The 19,087-nt window shown below is 51.7% G+C and overlaps 8 protein-coding genes across 8 annotated transcripts; 3 read left to right on the plus strand and 5 right to left on the minus strand.

The window, feature by feature from the left end:
• Window positions 1–942: 942 nt before the first annotated feature.
• On the minus strand, window positions 943–2,697 carry HO173_007216 (uncharacterized protein; the record flags this gene model as incomplete). Its single annotated transcript, XM_037309120.1, has 1 exon — window positions 943–2,697. The coding sequence occupies one exon, from the start codon at window positions 2,695–2,697 to the stop codon at window positions 943–945; it is 1,755 nt and encodes a 584-aa protein (XP_037163981.1).
• Window positions 2,698–3,271: 574 nt separating this feature from the next.
• HO173_007217 (uncharacterized protein) lies at window positions 3,272–8,090 on the plus strand (the record flags this gene model as incomplete). Its single annotated transcript, XM_037309121.1, has 5 exons — window positions 3,272–3,283; window positions 3,359–3,499; window positions 3,549–6,663; window positions 6,717–7,447; window positions 7,500–8,090. The coding sequence occupies 5 exons, from the start codon at window positions 3,272–3,274 to the stop codon at window positions 8,088–8,090; spliced, it is 4,590 nt and encodes a 1,529-aa protein (XP_037163982.1).
• A 331-nt stretch (window positions 8,091–8,421) lies between these two features.
• Window positions 8,422–10,528, minus strand: HO173_007218 (uncharacterized protein; the record flags this gene model as incomplete). The annotated part of the gene is made up of 4 exons (XM_037309122.1): window positions 8,422–9,625; window positions 9,679–9,823; window positions 9,873–10,146; window positions 10,202–10,528. 4 exons carry the CDS (start codon window positions 10,526–10,528, stop codon window positions 8,422–8,424), a joined length of 1,950 nt encoding a protein of 649 aa, XP_037163983.1.
• Window positions 10,529–10,852: 324 nt separating this feature from the next.
• On the minus strand, window positions 10,853–12,052 carry HO173_007219 (uncharacterized protein; the record flags this gene model as incomplete). Its single annotated transcript, XM_037309123.1, has 5 exons — window positions 10,853–11,466; window positions 11,538–11,733; window positions 11,785–11,834; window positions 11,884–11,931; window positions 11,986–12,052. The coding sequence occupies 5 exons, from the start codon at window positions 12,050–12,052 to the stop codon at window positions 10,853–10,855; spliced, it is 975 nt and encodes a 324-aa protein (XP_037163984.1).
• Window positions 12,053–12,703: 651 nt separating this feature from the next.
• HO173_007220 (uncharacterized protein) lies at window positions 12,704–13,812 on the plus strand (the record flags this gene model as incomplete). Its single annotated transcript, XM_037309124.1, has 3 exons — window positions 12,704–13,309; window positions 13,368–13,637; window positions 13,699–13,812. The coding sequence occupies 3 exons, from the start codon at window positions 12,704–12,706 to the stop codon at window positions 13,810–13,812; spliced, it is 990 nt and encodes a 329-aa protein (XP_037163985.1).
• A 728-nt stretch (window positions 13,813–14,540) lies between these two features.
• Window positions 14,541–16,719, minus strand: HO173_007221 (uncharacterized protein; the record flags this gene model as incomplete). Its single annotated transcript, XM_037309125.1, has 10 exons — window positions 14,541–14,706; window positions 14,791–14,951; window positions 15,025–15,109; window positions 15,177–15,202; window positions 15,278–15,431; window positions 15,486–15,652; window positions 15,705–16,093; window positions 16,231–16,337; window positions 16,393–16,441; window positions 16,506–16,719. The coding sequence occupies 10 exons, from the start codon at window positions 16,717–16,719 to the stop codon at window positions 14,541–14,543; spliced, it is 1,518 nt and encodes a 505-aa protein (XP_037163986.1).
• Window positions 16,720–17,445: 726 nt separating this feature from the next.
• Window positions 17,446–17,625, minus strand: HO173_007222 (uncharacterized protein; the record flags this gene model as incomplete). The annotated part of the gene is made up of 1 exon (XM_037309126.1): window positions 17,446–17,625. One exon carries the CDS (start codon window positions 17,623–17,625, stop codon window positions 17,446–17,448), a length of 180 nt encoding a protein of 59 aa, XP_037163987.1.
• An 88-nt stretch (window positions 17,626–17,713) lies between these two features.
• Window positions 17,714–19,036, plus strand: HO173_007223 (uncharacterized protein; the record flags this gene model as incomplete). Its single annotated transcript, XM_037309127.1, has 1 exon — window positions 17,714–19,036. One exon carries the CDS (start codon window positions 17,714–17,716, stop codon window positions 19,034–19,036), a length of 1,323 nt encoding a protein of 440 aa, XP_037163988.1.
• Between the last annotated feature and the right edge of the window lie 51 nt (window positions 19,037–19,087).

Consider the following 19,087-nt stretch of genomic DNA (forward strand, 5'->3'; position numbering starts at 1 on the left):
AGCAGGAAGAAGCAATCATCATCCGACCTACGGTGTTCTCTTGAACGTCTCGAGTCAGGCACTGAGACCTCAAATATGACACACCAAAAGCCAAGAAAGCCCCCCCAAAAATCAAACTTTTACGTCTTTTCAAGAGACTGGCGGCGTGACTTCATGACTCATGGAGTCTTTCGACACATTCACCGGGCCAGCACGTCAAGCGTCGGCATTGACCACTCTAAGACAATCCAAGACTGTAACACATCTTTCGAAGAAATGGCCACTGAAAACCCCCACGTTCGTGCCGCCGATATCCCATCGTCGACCATGCAGGGCAAAGAGCGCATCATGCCCCATCTACCGGCTTGACGCAACCGAGCACGTCAATCAAGATCATCCTCGCGACATCTCTAGCGCTGGACCCAGGAGCGCTGGTTTTTTTGAGAAAGCGAGGGCAGCAGAGCGCGTTTTGGAGCATCGTTTGACGTTGGAGTGTTTGGGGCTTGGTCCTCGATCGGAGCTGGGTATCGAGCTGGTTGGCAGGAGATGGGGAAGGGATGGGCACGGGCGGCGGGAAGGGGAAAGGGTTCAAGAGGAAGGCTGGTGCTGGGAAAAGGATCCAGGCATGCAGGGTTGGGGTCGGCGCAGAACCCTGGCGCAGTACTGTCCTCAAGGAACGCGGGCTGCATGCTAAGAGAGACTCCGTACTGTGATCTTGCAGACTGTTGAGGTTGTGGGAGCGTGTAGCGACGTCTTTGACCGTCAAAGGAGCGGGTTATGTATGTATGGCTGGCTGTTTGTCTAGTAGAGTACGGATAGCGCAGAATGCTGCAGAAATTGCACAAGTTTTGATCTTTCGATGTTTATGTGCCTAAAATGCAGGGTATATCCAGCAGGCTGGTGCCCATCAAGATGATACCCACAAGGGATCTACAGTAAATATGTATATTACACCAACATTTCTCAAATTAATGCTTGCCCCTTAAACATGCCCTCTTTGACTTCTCTAACGACATCCCGTCTGTCATTCTTGCCAACAAGAACGATACCACGTCCCCGTCGTCCCATTCGACCGGTCCTACCGAGTCGATGGATGAAGTCGATGGTGGAGTGTGGCACATCGTACAAGATGACGTGCCGTACTGCCAGGGTATCAATGCCTCGTGAGCCAAGATCAGTAGTCACGAGAACTTTTGTGTTGGGCAGATGGCGTCGCGGTGGAGGGGTGACTGGGCTTGCGGTATGATTGAATGCAATGTAGTTGGGGCCGCTCCGCGGAGCGGAGGCGTCCTTGGCAGTTTCCGGTGCGGTCTTAGGCGTAATCGTTGTGAAACCTCCCAGCGTCTCTGATTGTCGTTGTTCTGGCGTATCCCGGTTTAGAGCAACAGCGTCAATGCCTTTTGAGGTCAGATACTCGGCAACTTCTTGTGTTTTTTCGCGCTCGTTGACGAATACCAATATACGCTTGATGTCAGCGCGCTCGGTATCGCCTGGAGCGTGTTCAGCTGCAGCTTTGCCGATGGACCAAATGGTATCCGCGCAGGCCAGAATTTTGTTGCCGCGATAGGGTTCCTTTTCCACGTCTACGACGCCGAGCTGTACGCGCCGAGGAATAGCGTGGAGATTAGGCGTTACGAGTCGCCGCATATCTGGGAAGCGCTGGCGTAAGTAAGAGTCTAGGCTTCGAGGAATTGTTGCTGAGCAGAGTATGAGCTGCTGCAGAGATGGGGTGGATTTGTCGATGACGGTTGATGTGGAAGGGGCAAAGGAGCGGTCGAGTAGGGAGTCGGCTTCGTCTATAACGAGATGGGAGACGCGGCTGAGGATATTGGGATCTGATTCCGAAATGCTAGCTAGTAAATGAGGAGTGGAGATGAGGACGTCGATTCCAGTAGGTGCGAAAAGACGATTGCGAATGACCTTTCCACTATAGGCGGACGATATAAGCCCGGAGCGGAACTTCACTGTGTGTGATAAAAGCTTCGTAAGATTGCCAACTTGTGTTACGAGCTCGGAGGTTGGGACAAGAATGATGGCTCTTGGCCGGCCAGTGGTTGGATGAGGTGCATTGGACAACGGAGGAGGCTCCAGGGCATGAAAATTAACCTTCTTCCTCTCTTCCTCCTCTCGAATCTTTTTCTGAGCTTCCAGCTCTACATCTATGACCTCTGCGCGTTTTATAGCATCCAATACCGGCAACAGATAGGCCAGCGTCTTCCCCGATCCAGTTTCTGCAGCAAGCAAGAACTGCTCCATCTCCTTCTTCCCGGATGCAGCCGATCTTCTCCGGGCCGCTCTTGTCTCATTGCCCAGCAAAATAGGTATCGCCAATCGCTGTATGGGCGTGGGAACAAGGTCGACCATGCCGGACAGCGCTTGGGTAGCAATCGATTCCTTTACCATTGGTAATAAGGGAAATTCATCAAAGCTTTCGGTCTCGCTAATCTTTGCTTTAATTGAAGCCCTTTGCCCATATGATACAGCACTCAGAGCCTTCTGCATCTTCAAGGCATGAAAAGGTTCTCTTGCTTTCTTTGGACGTTCTCTTCCCCCAGAAGACCTCCTCACCTCGGCTTCTGAGCGGGCGTGGGGTTCACGTCGTATATCTGCTGACCCTTGGTTCATGCCGGCGAACGGGCTGTTAGTTCGCCTTCTCACTGGTTGGCCACTTGGGGTAGTTCTAGTAGGTGGGCGAGAGACTTTAGGTGACAAGCTCATCCTGGACGGAGGACGACGGCGCTGCAGTTGCGCCATTGACCTTCTGGGCTGCCATGGCCGATATAATGCTGGAGGAGATGAGTGCCAAAAGGCTCTGTGTTGACAGAACAAACAAATTGTCCGCGCAGAGCGCGACATTGAGAAAGTTCAATGCACCTCAATTCTCACCAGAACATTTTTGCAAGAGCCAAGATTGCATGATCCCCTCGATCCCTGCACTTGCGCGTTTGTTGCCGGGCCAACGTTAGCGGATGCGCTAATTCAATGGTTTCGCGCTTGAAGCTCCGATTTGTGTCGTGCTCAAACAATATTCCTCGGTCAGGTACCAGCCTCATGCATTGTCAGGCACAGCATTGTCCCTCATGATTGAAATGTCACTGCTCTAGAAAGACCCGATATAAAATCTCCCTGTCAATCACTGGTCAAAATACTACTACTGTGACTGGGGCATTGTTCCTGCGGGGCCTCGAGATAAACACATTCCTCGGCTGCCATTCGAGCAATCACCAGCAGTCAGAATACAGCTCTAGCATTGGTGGATTCCATAGGGGTTGGAGGTCTTGAACTTACCGTTATGTCTCAATCCGTATGTTTTTATCATCCATGAGCATATGGACAATGCGCTGGCTCGCCCAATCATAACACTGAACCATGGAACCAGATCCAGCCACTGCGCATCCAGAAGAACACCCCTTCATCTTCTCCTAACAAAACGAGCGCTCCACTGACTAAAAGGCCGCTCGCTGAACTGGGGCCTATGGAGCAAAGACGGAACTCTCCAAGCTACAATCAAAACACTAAGGTGAGAGCAATGGCTAGTTAAGACGACGCCTCGACTAATTGTCTTTCAGAAGAGCCTTTTCAATGGGGACTCATCCCCATTTGATCAATCGCCAATTGCCTCTAATTCGCCTCGTCTGTACTGGCAGAATCGTGATCCAGCATCTCCAACTAGGTCCAACGCAGAAAACCGGAACCCCCTGAGTGACCGCGATGGCTCCCCATCTCCCGCCAAAAGGTCATCAATCGAGAACTTGAAACGTGCGTCTCGTGTAAAGAATAGCAATATGTTCGCTCGTGAACACAAGCAAGAGTATGACCCTACATCAAGCCCCATGATTGAGAGGCCGCTGGCAACAGGCAGGCCGCTTAGCGTGCAACAAGGCAATGCATATGGTGGTAGCGGACTCCAAAACTCCCGGCAGGGGGGAAGTATGAGGATGCCTGTCAACGGTACGCTGCGATCGCCAGTCAAAACGAACGGTATCTCTGAAGAGTCAATGTCTCCCAGCAAAGCACCGACGTCTCCGACGAAATCATCCATGTCTAGTAAGAGCAGGTACTCACAGCCGCACCAGGCCTTTGACCTGGAGAACAGCATCTGGTCTGAGGAGGAGGGGGAGGAGGAGGAGCAGTCTGCCGAGCGTGAGCTACCTCCCGGCAAGTCACTGCATCGCCATGCCAAGAGTGTCACGTTTGACGCTGCGCCTCCTCAAGTAAACGAATATGAGATGACTACCCCCGATCCATCATCTGTGGCATCAGGGTCTCGTGAGGGAAGTTACGACTCTGTGAATGAAGGAGAAGACGAGAGCTTCGACCGAGGCTCTTCCATTGAGCGAGATGATAGCTTCGACGCATCGCTTGAAGACACCGAGAAGACTCCTGTGGTTCTGCCCGAGGATTGGCGCTTCATGAGCCCAGCAGTTGCCAATGAAGATCTCGTAGCACATGTTGAGAGTCCATTTGATGGAGAGCAAAGCGGCCCAGCCCCGACAGCACAACCTTCTTCAATACCCGATGCACGAGTCTCGCCGACGAGGACAGATTCCGTTAATTCCAACGGCGAGCGCCGGCCATTGCCACCTCTTCCAGCATTGGGCACGCCATTATTCCCTCGTGCTCGGTCAGACTCAAACAATAGTCTTTCTGCCACTGCCGAACGCGTGAGTAGTTTCCAGCGTGTCTCTCCGGCACCACATCGCCCAGCGTCGATTTCGAAAGCAGAGATTCAGGGGATGGGAGGCTGTTCTATGTCCATCGAGGATCGTCTGCGCTTGATGATGATCGATGATCCGGACAAGCGCAGCTCGCCAGTTGAGGAACAACAAGAGCAACGGGAGAGGCGACTTCGACGCGGATCCCCTCTGAGAGGCTCAGAACCGGGAGAAGGCGACAGAGAAATCCAAATTCATGAAGAAGAAGTTGAGAACGACGATGTAGCAAGTCTTGGAGAATATAAGCTGCCTCCACGAATCTCAAGAGAGTCGATCCTCCGTAAGGTCAAGAGTCGCACCTTCAACGAGCCTGAGGATGACACCTCGTTCCTGGGGCTGAGCCCAACCTCTGATAAAGGCGTCTACAATAACCTGGACCCTGATACTCCAATTCCATCTCTCGAGACCGAAGAAACCGAGAAAGAGGTGATCATTAAGCAGGAACCCGATCTTGAGGACAGTGAAGTGGATGTTTACTCGATTCCGGACCTCTACAGCCAGCAACTGCAGGCCGAGTCCTACATGAACGCAATCGAGAAACTGGAAGCTTTCCGAGCATCCAGTGCCACCCACAAAGATGATGATGACGAAAGCCATTATTCTGTTGACTCTAGGGAGAGCGGACATCAAGAGCGCAAATCGGACAGTGCTACTGATGATGAAGGTCCTCCTACACCGCGAGCTCTAACGTCGAATCAGGCAGGACAAGATCTGGAGCGCAAAGAAAGCCATCGTATGTCTTTGCCTCAGTTTGCAGCATTACTAGGGGAGTCAGACTTTGGCTTTAGTATGGAGTCGTTCATGACTCCGTCGCCAGAAACCACTCAGGAGCCGGTGAAGCCCGTATTGTCATCTCAGCCGTCTTGGACGTCAGAGGTGCCAAGCGAGAAGTCATTTGCAGAGCAGATTATCGATCGACCAGTGACACCCGAAGAACAGCTCCAACCACCCAGGTTTCCAGGACAGTGGAACGACGCAGAAGACGAACCCAAGACGCCAGACTCTGTCATTCGTCACCCCATCGCACAGTCGCCCGCGCCTGACTCTCCCGGTGTGCCCGAGCCAGTCGCAACGATCAAAGCGCCGGGGAGCAAGCTGAAGACTCGGCCTTCTATCACGCCAGCTGATGTGCAGGCAATGGCTGAGGTCAGGCGCCAAGTAAGCAATGGAAGCCAGGTTCCAGCTGTACCCAAGATCCCAGAGCGACACTCGAGTCGGCCGTCTGTCGTTGCAGAATCTGATGAACCTCATTGTGACCCTGCAAGCCAGGTAGCATCCGTAGAGACTTTTGAAGAGCGAGACACGTCGAAGCCATCTAAACGAAAGAGTAGCCTGCTTCCATTGGAAGTCTCAGTGCAAGCTAGTGATGGCCTCGGATTGGGTATAGAGAGCGAATTTGATCGCGTGATCGAAGCCCAAAAGGTGGCGTTCAACTCTCCTACCCCTGACATGGCTTCCCGGCCATGGTCCCCTGGACACGCAGAACACATGCCTGGACAAGAGTTCAGACCATTTAGAGAGGGTTATGCTAACAAGACTTTCCGTACACAGAAAGGCTACTTGATGAGACAAAACACCAAAGTCATCATCGCTAGCAGCGCCTCCCATGAATCTGCCGACTCTGCCACCGAGACTCAGGATACTCAAGACCCTGCTGCGCGAGGCACGCGATCTGCAGGTAACTCTCCCAGAAAGCCAAGTCATACGCAGACCTGGACGGCAGAGCCATGGAACGGCAAAATCAGGCGTAAGAGTATTCGAAAATCAGGCGGCATACCCTCGAAAGCGCCAGGTAGTGGGCCAGCTCCTCCATTGCCCGGTCAGCATAGCAACGTAGCCAGCGGTCTTGGCAGCGTTACCGAAGACGAATCCATGCAGAATACAGAGGAAATTGGAGAAGATGGTGAAAGAGGCAGACTCTTTGTGAAGGTCGTAAGGGTCAAAGACCTAGACCTTCCTCTGCCGAAAGGTGTGATTATTTCAGAAATCCTTACGTTTTTTCACAGCTAACCACGACTGCAGGGGAGCGTTCATTTTTTGCTTTGACTCTCGACAACGGCTTGCACTGTGTCACTACGGCATGGTTGGAGCTTGGCAAGACCGCTCCAATTGGACAAGAATTCGAACTTGTTGTGCTGAACGACCTGGAGTTCCAGCTCACCCTGCAAACCAAGCTCGAAGAGCCAAAAGCCCAGCCTGTCGTCGAGTCTCCCACAAAGAGTTCCAGCCCTTCAAAACCTTCGACATTCAGTCGTGTTTTTGCCTCTCCGCGCAAGCGCAAAGAGCTTGAGATGAAACGTCAAGAAGAGGCCCAGCAGGCCGAGCGACAAAAGCAACAAGCCAGCAAACGAGTTGTTCAGCCTACCGCTTGGGATCTTCTACATGGTCTTGTGGCCAAAGATGGTAGCTTCGCACGTTCGTACGTTTGTCTCAAAGACCACGAAACCAGTGCATATGGCAAACCTTATACTGTGGATGTACCATGCTTCAACGAGTGGGCAACTGAAGATGCACATACCATGAGCAGCGTCAAGAGCAAGCGCAGCGCCATGAACGGTGGTGTCCAGCGTAAGGCGCCTTACCGAGTTGGCAAACTTGAGCTGCAGCTTCTGTTTGTACCTAAACCCAAGGATGCAAAGGATGAGGATATGCCGAAGAGCATGAACGCTTGCATTCGTGAGCTGAGGGAAGCCGAAAGTGCGACCCCTAAGAAATGGGAAGGTAATCTCAGCCAACAAGGTGGCGATTGTCCAGTAAGTCTTGGTCTTTCCTCAACGGATTTGAGCACAGCTGAACAGATGCTAGTACTGGCGGCGACGTTTCTTCACCCTTGATGGGTCCAAATTCACCGCTTACCATGAAGCTACGCGCCAACCCAGAGCCACCATCAATCTCGCCAAAGCCAGCAAGTTGATTGATGATAAGTCGGCTCTTATGCGCAACGATGTCCCCGCCAAGGGCAAAGGTCGGAGAAAATCTGCATTTGCTGAAGAAGAAGAGGGGTACATGTTTGTTGAGGAAGGCTTTCGCGTCCGCTTTGCCAATGGAGAGACCATCGATTTCTATGCTGATAGCGCCGCTGAGAAGGATGGCTGGATGAAGGTTCTCTCGGAAGTTGTAGGCAAAGACACCACTAAGCCTAAATCCTGGACCGATCTTGTTCTGGCAAAGCAACGCGCAGCTGCTTCACGGATCGAGCAGGCCAAGCAAGGACAGACCAAAACGTCTTCTGGTTCTGCCAAGCAGGCACCACCCCTGAGGTCTGCACCAGCCACGCCAGCAAAGCATTTCTCACATCCCATTGTCGCAACGCCGGCGCCGGACAAGAGCCCTAGACGTTCTGATATTGGGTCGAGGACAGCAGAAAGAGCGAAGACGAGGTCGATGATGTTTTGAACGGGTGGTAAAGCTTTTCGGAGTAGAATACTTAACGCCCAGCGTTTACTGTACAGCAGGTGTCCACCTGTACCGATACATGAGGGACTGTCTATGAGCTTCTTATGTCCGGCGTTATCTTATCATTTCGTTTTAGCAAATGATCCTCGCTCTGTACAATGGTGCTGGTGCTGCTGGTGTCTTGAGCTGCAAAGTATCAAAGCAGCCGGTAGTTTAAAAAAGCTCTTCCAATTCACTGTATTCACGATTCAAGCTTCCTAGCTCTACATCATGCTCGTTCATGATCATCGACAGAGCACGCAGATGCCCAAAACGTAGCTCGAAAGACATACTATTTCTTGCCCTTCTTCTTCCCCTTCGCTTGCCCGCCACCAGGCTTCTTCTCGGCGGCTTTGATGACCCCTTCCCCACCGCCTGCTTTGGCTTCGGCACCCTTCTCACCACTCATCCCTCCCTGCGTCTTCTCCGCTGCCTTCTGCCTGCCCTTCCTGCCTTTCGGCCGATAGGTGGATCGATCCTTGAGCGGCAACCACCGCTCGGGATCAGGCGTCTTCGATGGATCGTACTCCTTGGGCAATCTGGACTTGCGCACACGCTTTTTGGCGGGCTTGGGTTTCTCGTCCAGGGCGCGCTTGCGAGAAGCGGCTGTTGTGCTGGTCGATGGTAAAGAGGGCACGCCAGCTTCTTCGAGCGCCGCGACGTCTATGCCCACGGTGAGACGGGCGACCGAGGTTAAGGTGTCGGCTTCTGAAGACACCATTCCGGGGGAGGTAAGGGCGTGGGACGCCACATAGCCTGCTGTTGCAGATTTGGAACCCGGGTCTTGCGTGTGGAGGGTGGCGAATACATCGCGAGCTAGAGACTGGTGTTCTGGGTCTGAGGAGTTGAGGAGAGAGAGGCCTGCAGCCTGCAGGAGCGTCGTGGGAGGTTTCGATTTGTGACGCCAGTAGGACGCCGCTTTCGCGAGGGTAGTTTTGATTTGGGATTTCCGACCTTGGGAGGTGTAGAGGGAGACTTGGAGGGCCACTAGCCCTGGCGCGTAGAGGACGTCTTGATCTGAAGGGGTTTGAGATTCGGAGAGGCGTTTGAGGAGAGAATCGAGGACGGTTATTGCTGAGCCGTGATTGTTGGTCATGACGTAGAGCTGGATGATGGTCATGACGAGGCCGATGTCCTTTGGTCGCTTCTCGAGCAGTGGGAGTATTTGTTTGAGGCCTAACTTTGCGAGCTGGCTTTGGGCATGGGCGGCGGCGTTGAGGACGGATATGTTGTTGATGTGTGATGACAGCGTTGGGATAGAGTTAGAGAGAATGTTACCGGTGGCTTTGATCACGCCGTTAGATTTCGAGGCGAGGAGATCGAGAGCCAGGCCATTTTGTTGCATTCGCTCTGCTTGCAGGCGGAAAAGGTTGTCGGTTTTTGGCGGTTTTTCTGTGCTGTGGAAGAGGCGATGGGATAGATAGGGGTTCGAGGACGGAGACGACAGTGCCAGCTTGTTATTCTTGGCAATCTGCCTCGTGGAGAGATCTGGTATCCTAAATACGCATCAGCTGCTGCTGAGAAACCTCGTTGTAGGCCGTTCCCTTACTCTTCAAGTGCGATACCCGAGGCCAGCGTTTCTGCTTCTTCGGTTTTCCCGAGCATGCTGACCACATACAACTGTTGGACACTGATTGGGAGGAGTTCTGCGATTTTCTCTTGATCTGTGAGATCGTCGAGAGCATTACAGAGATCTGAAAGCACATCATGAGCTTGTTCCACAATTTGGGCAGCAATACCCACCTCTTGCTCTCTTCAACAGCATCTCTCCCTGACCAAGCTCCCCTCTAGCAATTGATCCACAAGCCGCATTATAAGCTGTCTCGAAGGCTTCTAGGTCCTCCCTCCCCAGCTTCTTCTTCTGCACCAAATCCCCTCGCCTCGTCCACTCCAACTGCGCATCCGTAGCTCCGCTATTGATCCTGAGGTCATTCTCTTCGCTCTCATTGGCCGTCTGGCTGCCAGCCAAATTTCTGTAAAGTGCCGCAGCATTGGCAAAGTCCTCTGACCGATATGACTACACCATTTGTGAGCACGAGCCCACCTTCTCTTTTTGGAAAGGGAACACAAACAGCTTGAGCCTCGACATGCCTCGCTCCTCTTTCCTCAGATATACGCTTCGCAGCGATCTTTGCCTCTTCAAAATCTCCGATTTTGTATAGCGCATACGCTCTTTCAGTGGGTACTCTTTGCTTTAATCGATCCCCGCCTTCTTCAAGCACCCGCAGCGCATCGTTGTAGCGGTCCAGTTTGACGAGTGCCACGAATTTGACATGTTGGAGCTCTAGATCACCTTTCGAGTGTTTCAAAGATGCATTGCAAGCTTTTAGGACTTCCTCGTGGTCGTCAATCGAGGTCCGCTGGAGCAGCGCACTCAGTGTATTTGCAGCGGTAGCCATTCCGGCCTTTCCAGGAACACTTATCTCACGGTGGGTCACCGCTGCATCGCATCTCCTTTGAGATTATTCCAGACCTGTTTCTCTCCGTCTCCCCAGATCCAGTTGTCGCAAGTAGTCTTGGACTGTGCAGATGGTCAAATAGCGGCGGACTTTTGCTAACCGCGTCTGCCCTACAAGTACTCCGTACAGAGACTCGCTTAAAAAAAGAAGTACTCGGAGAGCAGCTCATATCTAACATTACTTCCGGGCAATTATACATATACTACTATTCAAAGTCGAGATATCTCTTTGAGTCCTTCAGTTTCATTACTACTAATAGATTTACTATTCCTCATACCTCCCGCCCACAATGGCAAAATTAGTACTTTCCAACCAGCCTTTCAAGTACTCATACACGGTAAATGTAACAGCCTGCCCTGGCGCAACCCTCATAATCCGAGGTGTAATCCCCTTGTAGAAAGCATGAAACCCTTCTTGCTTGAACATGTCGCTTGCAATGACCTTGACTCGACTTATCGCCGTTTCCCCCGGTTGGCTAGGGGTTTTCTGTAACCTTGTCTTGATCGTGTCAATTGGCGCATTGCTCAGTGGACCCATAGCACCGCTCACTAGGCCGATGAACATTGTTTGGTAGCTTGGAAGCTCCTTGTCATGATATGCCGGCTGATAGTTTTGCAGAAATGACTTGAACTTCGTGTAGGCGCTAAAGTTGACAGCCTGGTTTGTTCCCTGGCGCAAGGCGGTAAGAGATACTCCACGGTACATGGCCCCAATTCCTTCCTCTTTGAGGACGGTGTATGCGGCGTGCGCAGCATTGCGGTATTTGGGAATGTCCAATGGATCGGCCATTGAGTGATGTTGCGCTTGCAGTCGAATCTTGATGACTTCCATGGGAGTCACAACAGCAACTGCTTCAGTTACGCCAGCTGCAAGCCCAGCTGGAAAACATCAAGATTGGTCAGCTCCAGCTTGCTCAACGACCTTTATGGGAAGTACCGGGGACCCTCACCGAAGAAGGTTGCCTCCCCACTCACATGCCCGTCCTTGCTTACAAGCAATTGCTTGTACCACTCGTAGGATGTAAAGCGTATTGCCATCTTGGGCACGATGCCTGTAACGACGGCCCCAAGGCCTTTGTACAGACCCAAGGGCGTTTCCCGGTTCACAATCTCTTTGCCTGTGGTGTAGAAACCGCGTGGTTTTGCCTACTGGCCTATCAGGATACAAGCTCCCCTTGAATAGATAGACTTTCTCACTCCAGGCGCTCGTTTTCTCCGCGAAAGCTGCATCCGCACCTTAATGGTATCTGGATCGCTAAACCTTAGCGTTTGAAGGCAATGATCCACGCAACTGACCTAGGGGATGACAGGCCAGTGCCTCCATCATGCCAGCAGCACCACCAGCTGCAGTGGCAGGTCAGTAGACAATTGAACTGCGTCGACAACGTTTTTCCATACCAATCAAATTGGTGGCCGCCGAAGCAGGCTTCTTCGCTCCCGGCCCTTTAACGCTTTTTGCGGACATTCTGAAGAGTGCAAGCAGACGCAGAGAAAATTGGAGGGCAGGAAGATAGAGGACCGAGTGATAAGACGACCAAGAGACTTCAGCAGTAAAGAGACCTCGAAAGAGAATGGCTGTAGGCAAGCAAGTAGTGAAAGCAAGGCTCGACACGCGTGATCATGTTGGTCAATGAACCAGAAATGTATGAAGAGCACAGAGTGACACGAAAGCTTGACTCCAGCACGGAAAGTCAATCTGGCGAACCGCGGCAAGTTACGAGGTCGGAAGCTATGTCCGATGTGGGGTTTCAAAGCTCCATGGCTTGAATTGAGGATTCTCCGCCGTCAGGACGAGCGGAGGAGTGGCGTCTCGACCAGAGGCGGTAGCATTGGCAGACCACACAAAACCATTCGTACTCCGGTGGTCCGAAAAGTGCCCGGGCAAGAGACGAAGGGGCTTCAGGTGCACGGGCATCGTACAGCACCACAGTTCACTCATTGAATGCTCAATGGTGCTTGCCTGAGAGGCTTAGACATCAACAAACAGAGTGCGGATTGAGAATGTTGGTCCTACTAGCGCCTTTTCCAGGCCGAGGCAATTGTTTTGGCTGACTTTGCACGACCAACGATTGACGATTTCGCGAGGTCAGCAGGCCTCTCCTCTAATATTGGTACCATGCAGTCCGGCATAACCGTTTCAAAAGAGCTGCAAGACGCCTTTAACGAGCTGGTCTCCACCCCGAGCCAACGCGGCATCGTAGCAACCATCTCCTCCGAGGCCCTCATCCCCCAGCACACCCTTCCCTCCAAGTCCACCGATTTCTTCAGCGATCTACCTGCTCTTACACCACTCCTCTCCACCACCGCAGCCTCCTACATAATCCTCCGGCGGTATCAGAATGCACCGGATGGCTATGTTGCCGTCACTTACATCCCCGATACGGCGCCCGTCCGGCAAAAGATGCTTTTCGCCGCCACACGGTTGACGTTGGTGCGCGAATTGGGCACGGAGAGGTTCAGAGAGTCTCTTTTTGTGACGGAGATGAGGGAGCTGGAGAGAGAGGGGTGGGAGAAACATGATGCCCATGGGGCCTTGAGCGCGCCATTGACGGAAGAGGAAGAGAATCTGAAGGGGATCAAGGAGGCTGAGGCCGAGGCAAAGGGAGGAACGGAGGGAAGGAGGTTGGAGACGGGCGGTAAGCTGAGCATTGCTACAAGCACGGAAGCGAGAGAGGCACTAGGTATGTTCAGGGTAGGGGAAGGAGGGAACTTATTGCAATTGGTATGCTTGTGATCTGGCCGTTTGGGCATTTGGGAAGGCTGATGATTACGTTGTACAGAACATCAATGTCAAGGACGAGACAATTGAGCTCGTGGGATCGAGCAGCACAGACGCTGATGGGTTGGCTTCGGCTATATCCGACACGGAACCTCGGTACTCTTTTTTCAGGTATTCGCACCAGGTAGAAGGAAGCGAGCAGACGCCCATAGTGTTCATATACACCTGCCCGTCGGGGTCGAAGATCAAAGAGCGTATGGTGTACGCATCAACCAAGCAAGGTTTCCTGGCTTCTATGAGCTCAGAGATGGGAGTCGAAATCGCGAAGAAGGTGAGCAAGGTGGAGCAAGAACCCGGTGCTTTGGCAATAGCGACTGATATGCAATCTTTAGCTCGAGGTCTCGAGTCCTACCGAGATCACTGCTTCAACTTTAGAAGAGGAGTTTCGGCCCAAGCAGGAGCAGAAGCAGGGCTTTTCGAGACCCAAGAGGCCTGGGAAGAGGTGACCGTGAAGCCAATACTAGCATGGCATAGCCATGGGAATGCATTAGGGCTCTTGAATGTAACATAGCATGCTTTCAGCCCATGCCTAGTCACTGATTAAGCAAACGTCGTCTTTGAGCCCAACGCAGAACACGCAGTGAATGCAACGATGTTTGGACCCTGGGATGAAATTCACTCTCAAGATAATGTCGCCCAAGCGGGCTCGAATAACTCCTGGAAGTTGACAGCAATAAGCTTTTCACGGTTGTTGCTAGCTTATGGAGCGAACCACAATGCACGCCGGGCGTGACAAGGGTATCCTTCCAGCACTTCAAGACGTCGGCCTCAACGGCACAGATCACGTGTAAAACATTTGGCCCAGAGTCGCAGAGTCGGTGCCTGTTACCCAGGCAGCGAGGAGTCAGATGTGGGCCGCTCCATCAGGTGTGGGTCAGCTGCGTTGTCTCGCAAGCGGTGACACTTGACCCTCTCGCCTTTGTACAGGGACTGGTCAAGGTCAAGGGTACCGAGAATATCTCGAGATTTGGCGCTCACCTCCTCATGGGCGGATCAGCTGTGCGAAAAAGCACTGTGCGAGAGTTTGAGAGGCGATTGGAGGGAACAATATATTTCCTTTTAAGTGATCCATCTGACTACGATGTGGAGACTTTGAAAAGGACAACCCGGCCGTCAGTCTTCATACATCACACTCCAAACCATCCAATTGTCCAAAGCAGTAGTCCACATACCGTCAATGGACAACGACCCTCATGCCCTTCGAATTGGCCCTGTAGCAGGGATTGAAGAAATCATGCGCAATTTCTACATCTGTAACGTCCGTCTCATATAGCTCGAACCGGAACCGATTTGGGGCGAAAATGGCAGCGAGGGTGAGGTAGAGCTCGCAGTATGCGAGACTGCGGTTGAGATACTCGGTCAGTGGTCTAACTTCATCGTCGCTAAACGGTGGGCGAGATTCTGTCTAAAGACGGGGGACATACTTCATGCCAAGACATGATCGAGATCCTTTACCAAATGGAACCAGGTATTTGCGCAACTGAGTCTTGGAAGGTTGAAGCCATCGTTCAGGCTGAAATGAGCGGGGATTTGGGAAGAGGGAGGGGTCATCGTGGAGCATGACTGAGGTCATGCCTACAGGCGTCTGAACAAGGTCCGCCTAAGTCAATCCCGGTAGAGTAGCAATGATGAAGCTATGGAGAACGAGCCAAACGTACATTCATTGGAATTTTCCAACTCTTGTACTGCAGGGCGGTGTCTGGAAACATTCGTTGAAGCCGATGGGAGACTCCATAACCCCATCTACTTACGATTAAGCCGATTTCCCATCGAGCTTTCCAGCCTAACCAGGAAGGAGGAAAAGACTCACCTCAAAGCTTCCTGAATACAGGCAGTCTAAAAAGGTGTGAGATCGTGTGTCTGCTTAATGAAATATTGAGGAAGAAAGGCAAAACGTAAGGAATATCCCACCATGTAGGGCAGTTGCTCAAGCTCGCTCCACCTCGGCTGCGAGTCTGGCTGCGGCATTACGCTTTCGAGCTCGTGTTGTAATTTGTTTAAGATTCCTGGATTGTGAAGTATGTGGAATGCCAATACCGACAGCGTGTGCGCAGTCGTAGTTGTCCTGTTAAGCAGCCTTAGAACAGAAATCCCATATGGCATTGGGAAACATGAATACCCAGCAGCAACAACTGATAGTGCTTCCGCCAAAAGACGCTCGGTCTCTTTATCCTGAGGTCTTATTTGATCATTCGTGAGGATATCATATATAATGGTCCTCCGGCCGCTGGGCTTGCGCCCTTCGGCGTGCTCTTTCTTGATTTCTAACACCTGTGCCCGGATCGTCTGCCAATCGTCAACAAGGCATCTCACCGAGCGGACACCAACTGAGACAGACATCTTGCATGCCAAATAAAGATGATAATTTAGGACTGGCCATTTTGATAAGCGATGGAGGAATGCTTCGCATCATAGGTTCCAGCCATTCAAACTGCTTGAAGACATGGGATGTTTCCGAAACTTCCATCATCAACTGATGCCAGTGTGGAGAAAAATCAGGGCTTCGCATGAAACCAAACGGGCGTGCAAAAGCATATTGACTGATCACATCACCTGTGAGAGAGGTAAAGACATCAATCATATTGACATTGCTGCCAGCTCCTTGGACGGTTCGTAGACGTGCCACAAGTTGGTCGACGATAGACTGGACTGAAGGTTCCAAATGATATACGGAAGCTTTGGAGAAAAAAGGCGCCAGGGCTGCGGCTCGGGTGCGGTGAAGTTCGTCTACGCAGATTTCGGAGTCAGCACTGTTTATTCGAGCTAGGAAATGGAGTTGCAAGACAGGTCTGGGGGAGAGAAAGGTCTTCTTGCGACTCAATTTCTTTACCAAACAGAAAGAAGCAGCTCCGAAATGTACGTACGGCTTTCGGTTGAGAAGGTCGCAATGGTTGGACCAAACCCTTTCATAGACCACTGATATTTCATAGACCTCCGGATAGAAGTACCTACGTATAGCTCATCATAGTAGCTGTTCTATGGTCAGTGGTGAGCCGAGTTGCCTCAATGGTCTGGCGGGGCCTGACTCAGGGTCATTGATATGCAACTCGTAAGGACTGATGCGTATGATGGGGCCTCGAAGTTTGCGTTAGCGAGCGTTACATCGACGTCCACGATGGTGAGAGCGAAAGAAGCGAACCGTGGCGCTCATGCAACTCTGCGATCTTCCATGTGTAGCGACCTCGCTTGATAACATCATAGTAGAACTCGTACCACAACGTCAAAGCAGCCAGCTTCGGCCCAGGAAATCTCGCAAGAGGGCTAAGATACAGGCGGTAGACGGCTAAAGAGATGCAATATGCGGAAAATGTGAGAAGTGCAAGGAGGAGATTGTGAAGTGAGAGGAATTCCATGTTGGCGATATTCGATTCGACCATGAAGCAGCACGAAGATTAACGCCGACGTCAGTAGATGACGGCGCGGGAAGTTATGAAGGAAGAGGGTGATGCTTTTTAAGCATTGTGTTGATGCGTTGACACCTCCTCCCACCTCTCACACGCCTCTGATGGTAGGATACTCTACATATTCTATCTCTAACCAGGACCGTCCTAACCGTTACGATAAGGCTCGGATAATCAAACGAAGGATTCGGGCGGCATTAGATTTTCTAATGTGATTCGGCAGAAACCTTTGGCTCGTGCATGTTAAACCTATGGCTTGGCTTGACCTGACCAGCAGGGTTATTAGACGTAGCCTTCAGTCCTTTTTCACATTTGGTGGACTGTACCTTACGAAGGATGGTACCTAGTGGAGGCTACAGATAAGCGTGACGGGCGGGCCAAAAATAGATAACCCGCCGTGACTAGGTACTGACTAGGCAAAGTATTTTAGGTATTTTACTATTTTCTGCACATCGTCGACCTAGGTAGCCAACTTGCTTCCACCCCACTACCACCCCACTACCACCCAAATAACAATGATAATAATAATAATAATACTACTACTACACTGATGACCAAGGCTACACACTTCCAGTTGGCACAAATAACAAGCACAAGTACAAGCGAAATGCTTGATGACATAGATAGGATAATTATGCTTTCCTAATTATGGCTGTGCTGGATGATGTGCCTATTTATTTACGTGCTGACTTGCTGCGCTTTTACCTTCAGGACTACATATGATGATGATGATGACCCATCTGCCTTGTCCTTGTCCTTGCCCTCGTCTCCGTCCTCCTCGTCGTCCTCGTCCCCTCGACAATCATCCATGACCTTCCCGCTCTTCCTTTCCTCTTGATCATAAGCGTTCCAGCTCATGCTGGATATATACACTCGGCAGCCTGTCCTTTCCACTCCTATATCCCCCTCCCACCCAAAGCTCTGATCTCCTTTCCAGCTTGACCTCATGGCGACGTCCGCCTTAGAGCTCTCGCATGCTATTGATCTTTTCCTCCACAAAGACCGCACTTCATATTTCGATACTGATGCAACAGAGTCTGTCACATCGCAAGAGACTACTGCACTTCCTCCCTTACTCCCATCTTTCCATTGGGACCTGCAAACGACATGCAAGCCAATGCTTCCCGCCTTTCAGTACATCTCTCACAAGCTCTATCAACGCGAACTTTCCGTCGCTCTCATCATTTCCGATCACGAACCCCACGTTATACCGGTGTGGCCTCTCCCACGGAGATCTCAGCTCATATTCGCCAAGATCATCCGCAAAGCATGCAGGAAGTTCGGCCTAGAGCCCAGCTGGTTGACAGCGGTCGCTTCAGTCTCCAACAAATGCCTACCAAAGGTCTTCGAAGCGTACCAGCCAGACTCATATATCGTACGGAGGTCTATCGTTCAGAACGATATCATATTCAGCGACGAAGGCCTCACCTTGCTAAGCATGGACAATATCTACACATTCAAGCAGTTGCTCTGCACTCTTTCCAAGCCAGATTGGGTCGCAAATTCCCGTGACGTGTGCCTCTCTTCCTGTGTCCATCTGCTACAGCGAATCAACGAAGTCTACACAGATCCAAAATTGTCAAGAGGGTATTTAGCACGAGTGTACAAAGAAGTGGAGTTTAAGCAAAAAGCGTTTGAGGAAGTGACTTCTGCATTCTCCACAAATTACTGCACGGCAAGCATTAGAGATGTCACGATGCTTGAACCGGACTACACTGCTTTGACGGACATGGCTCTTGACTGGGAAAGCGATGACGATGGAGACGCTGCGGAACTACCAGACACATCCACCACCCGCGATCCCAGCAGTGACTCCGATCAGATAATCAGCCCAATAGCAACAGTCGACCTAAGCACGCTCGACTCATGGGAAACGGATACACCCCCGCCAGCCGATATGATCAGTCCTCTAGAAGGAGTCAGATACCCAACCATCCAAAGACCATCCTCAGTGCGCGAATCCCTCGTCGACCCCATGGCGCCTTGGTCCTTTCCCATACCTCCACCCTTACGATCTCTGAAGAGCCGACGGGCGATAGAGAGACAGAACGCCGAGCCGCCCGCGCCTGCTTCGGCACCTTTGCGACGGGCGTCCGAGGGTGACTCGCAGCCGCCTTCGAAGCCGACGGATTCCTGGAGTTCGTCGGAGGTCATGCAAAGTCCACTGGGATGGTTGGAGAGTTGGAGTACCAATGCGCCCAGTCTTCTGTGCCAAAACTGCCACGATACCATCAATTTCGACGTGGGAAGGAGGTTTACGCTTGCTTGAGCATATACCACGTGACCATACGTCGTTGCGAGAGAAGAAGGCCCTACGAGA

Source organism: Letharia columbiana, assembly GCF_014066305.1.
Source record: "Letharia columbiana isolate WasteWater2 chromosome Unknown Sc0000023_s0, whole genome shotgun sequence".
NCBI lineage: Eukaryota > Fungi > Ascomycota > Lecanoromycetes > Lecanorales > Parmeliaceae > Letharia > Letharia columbiana.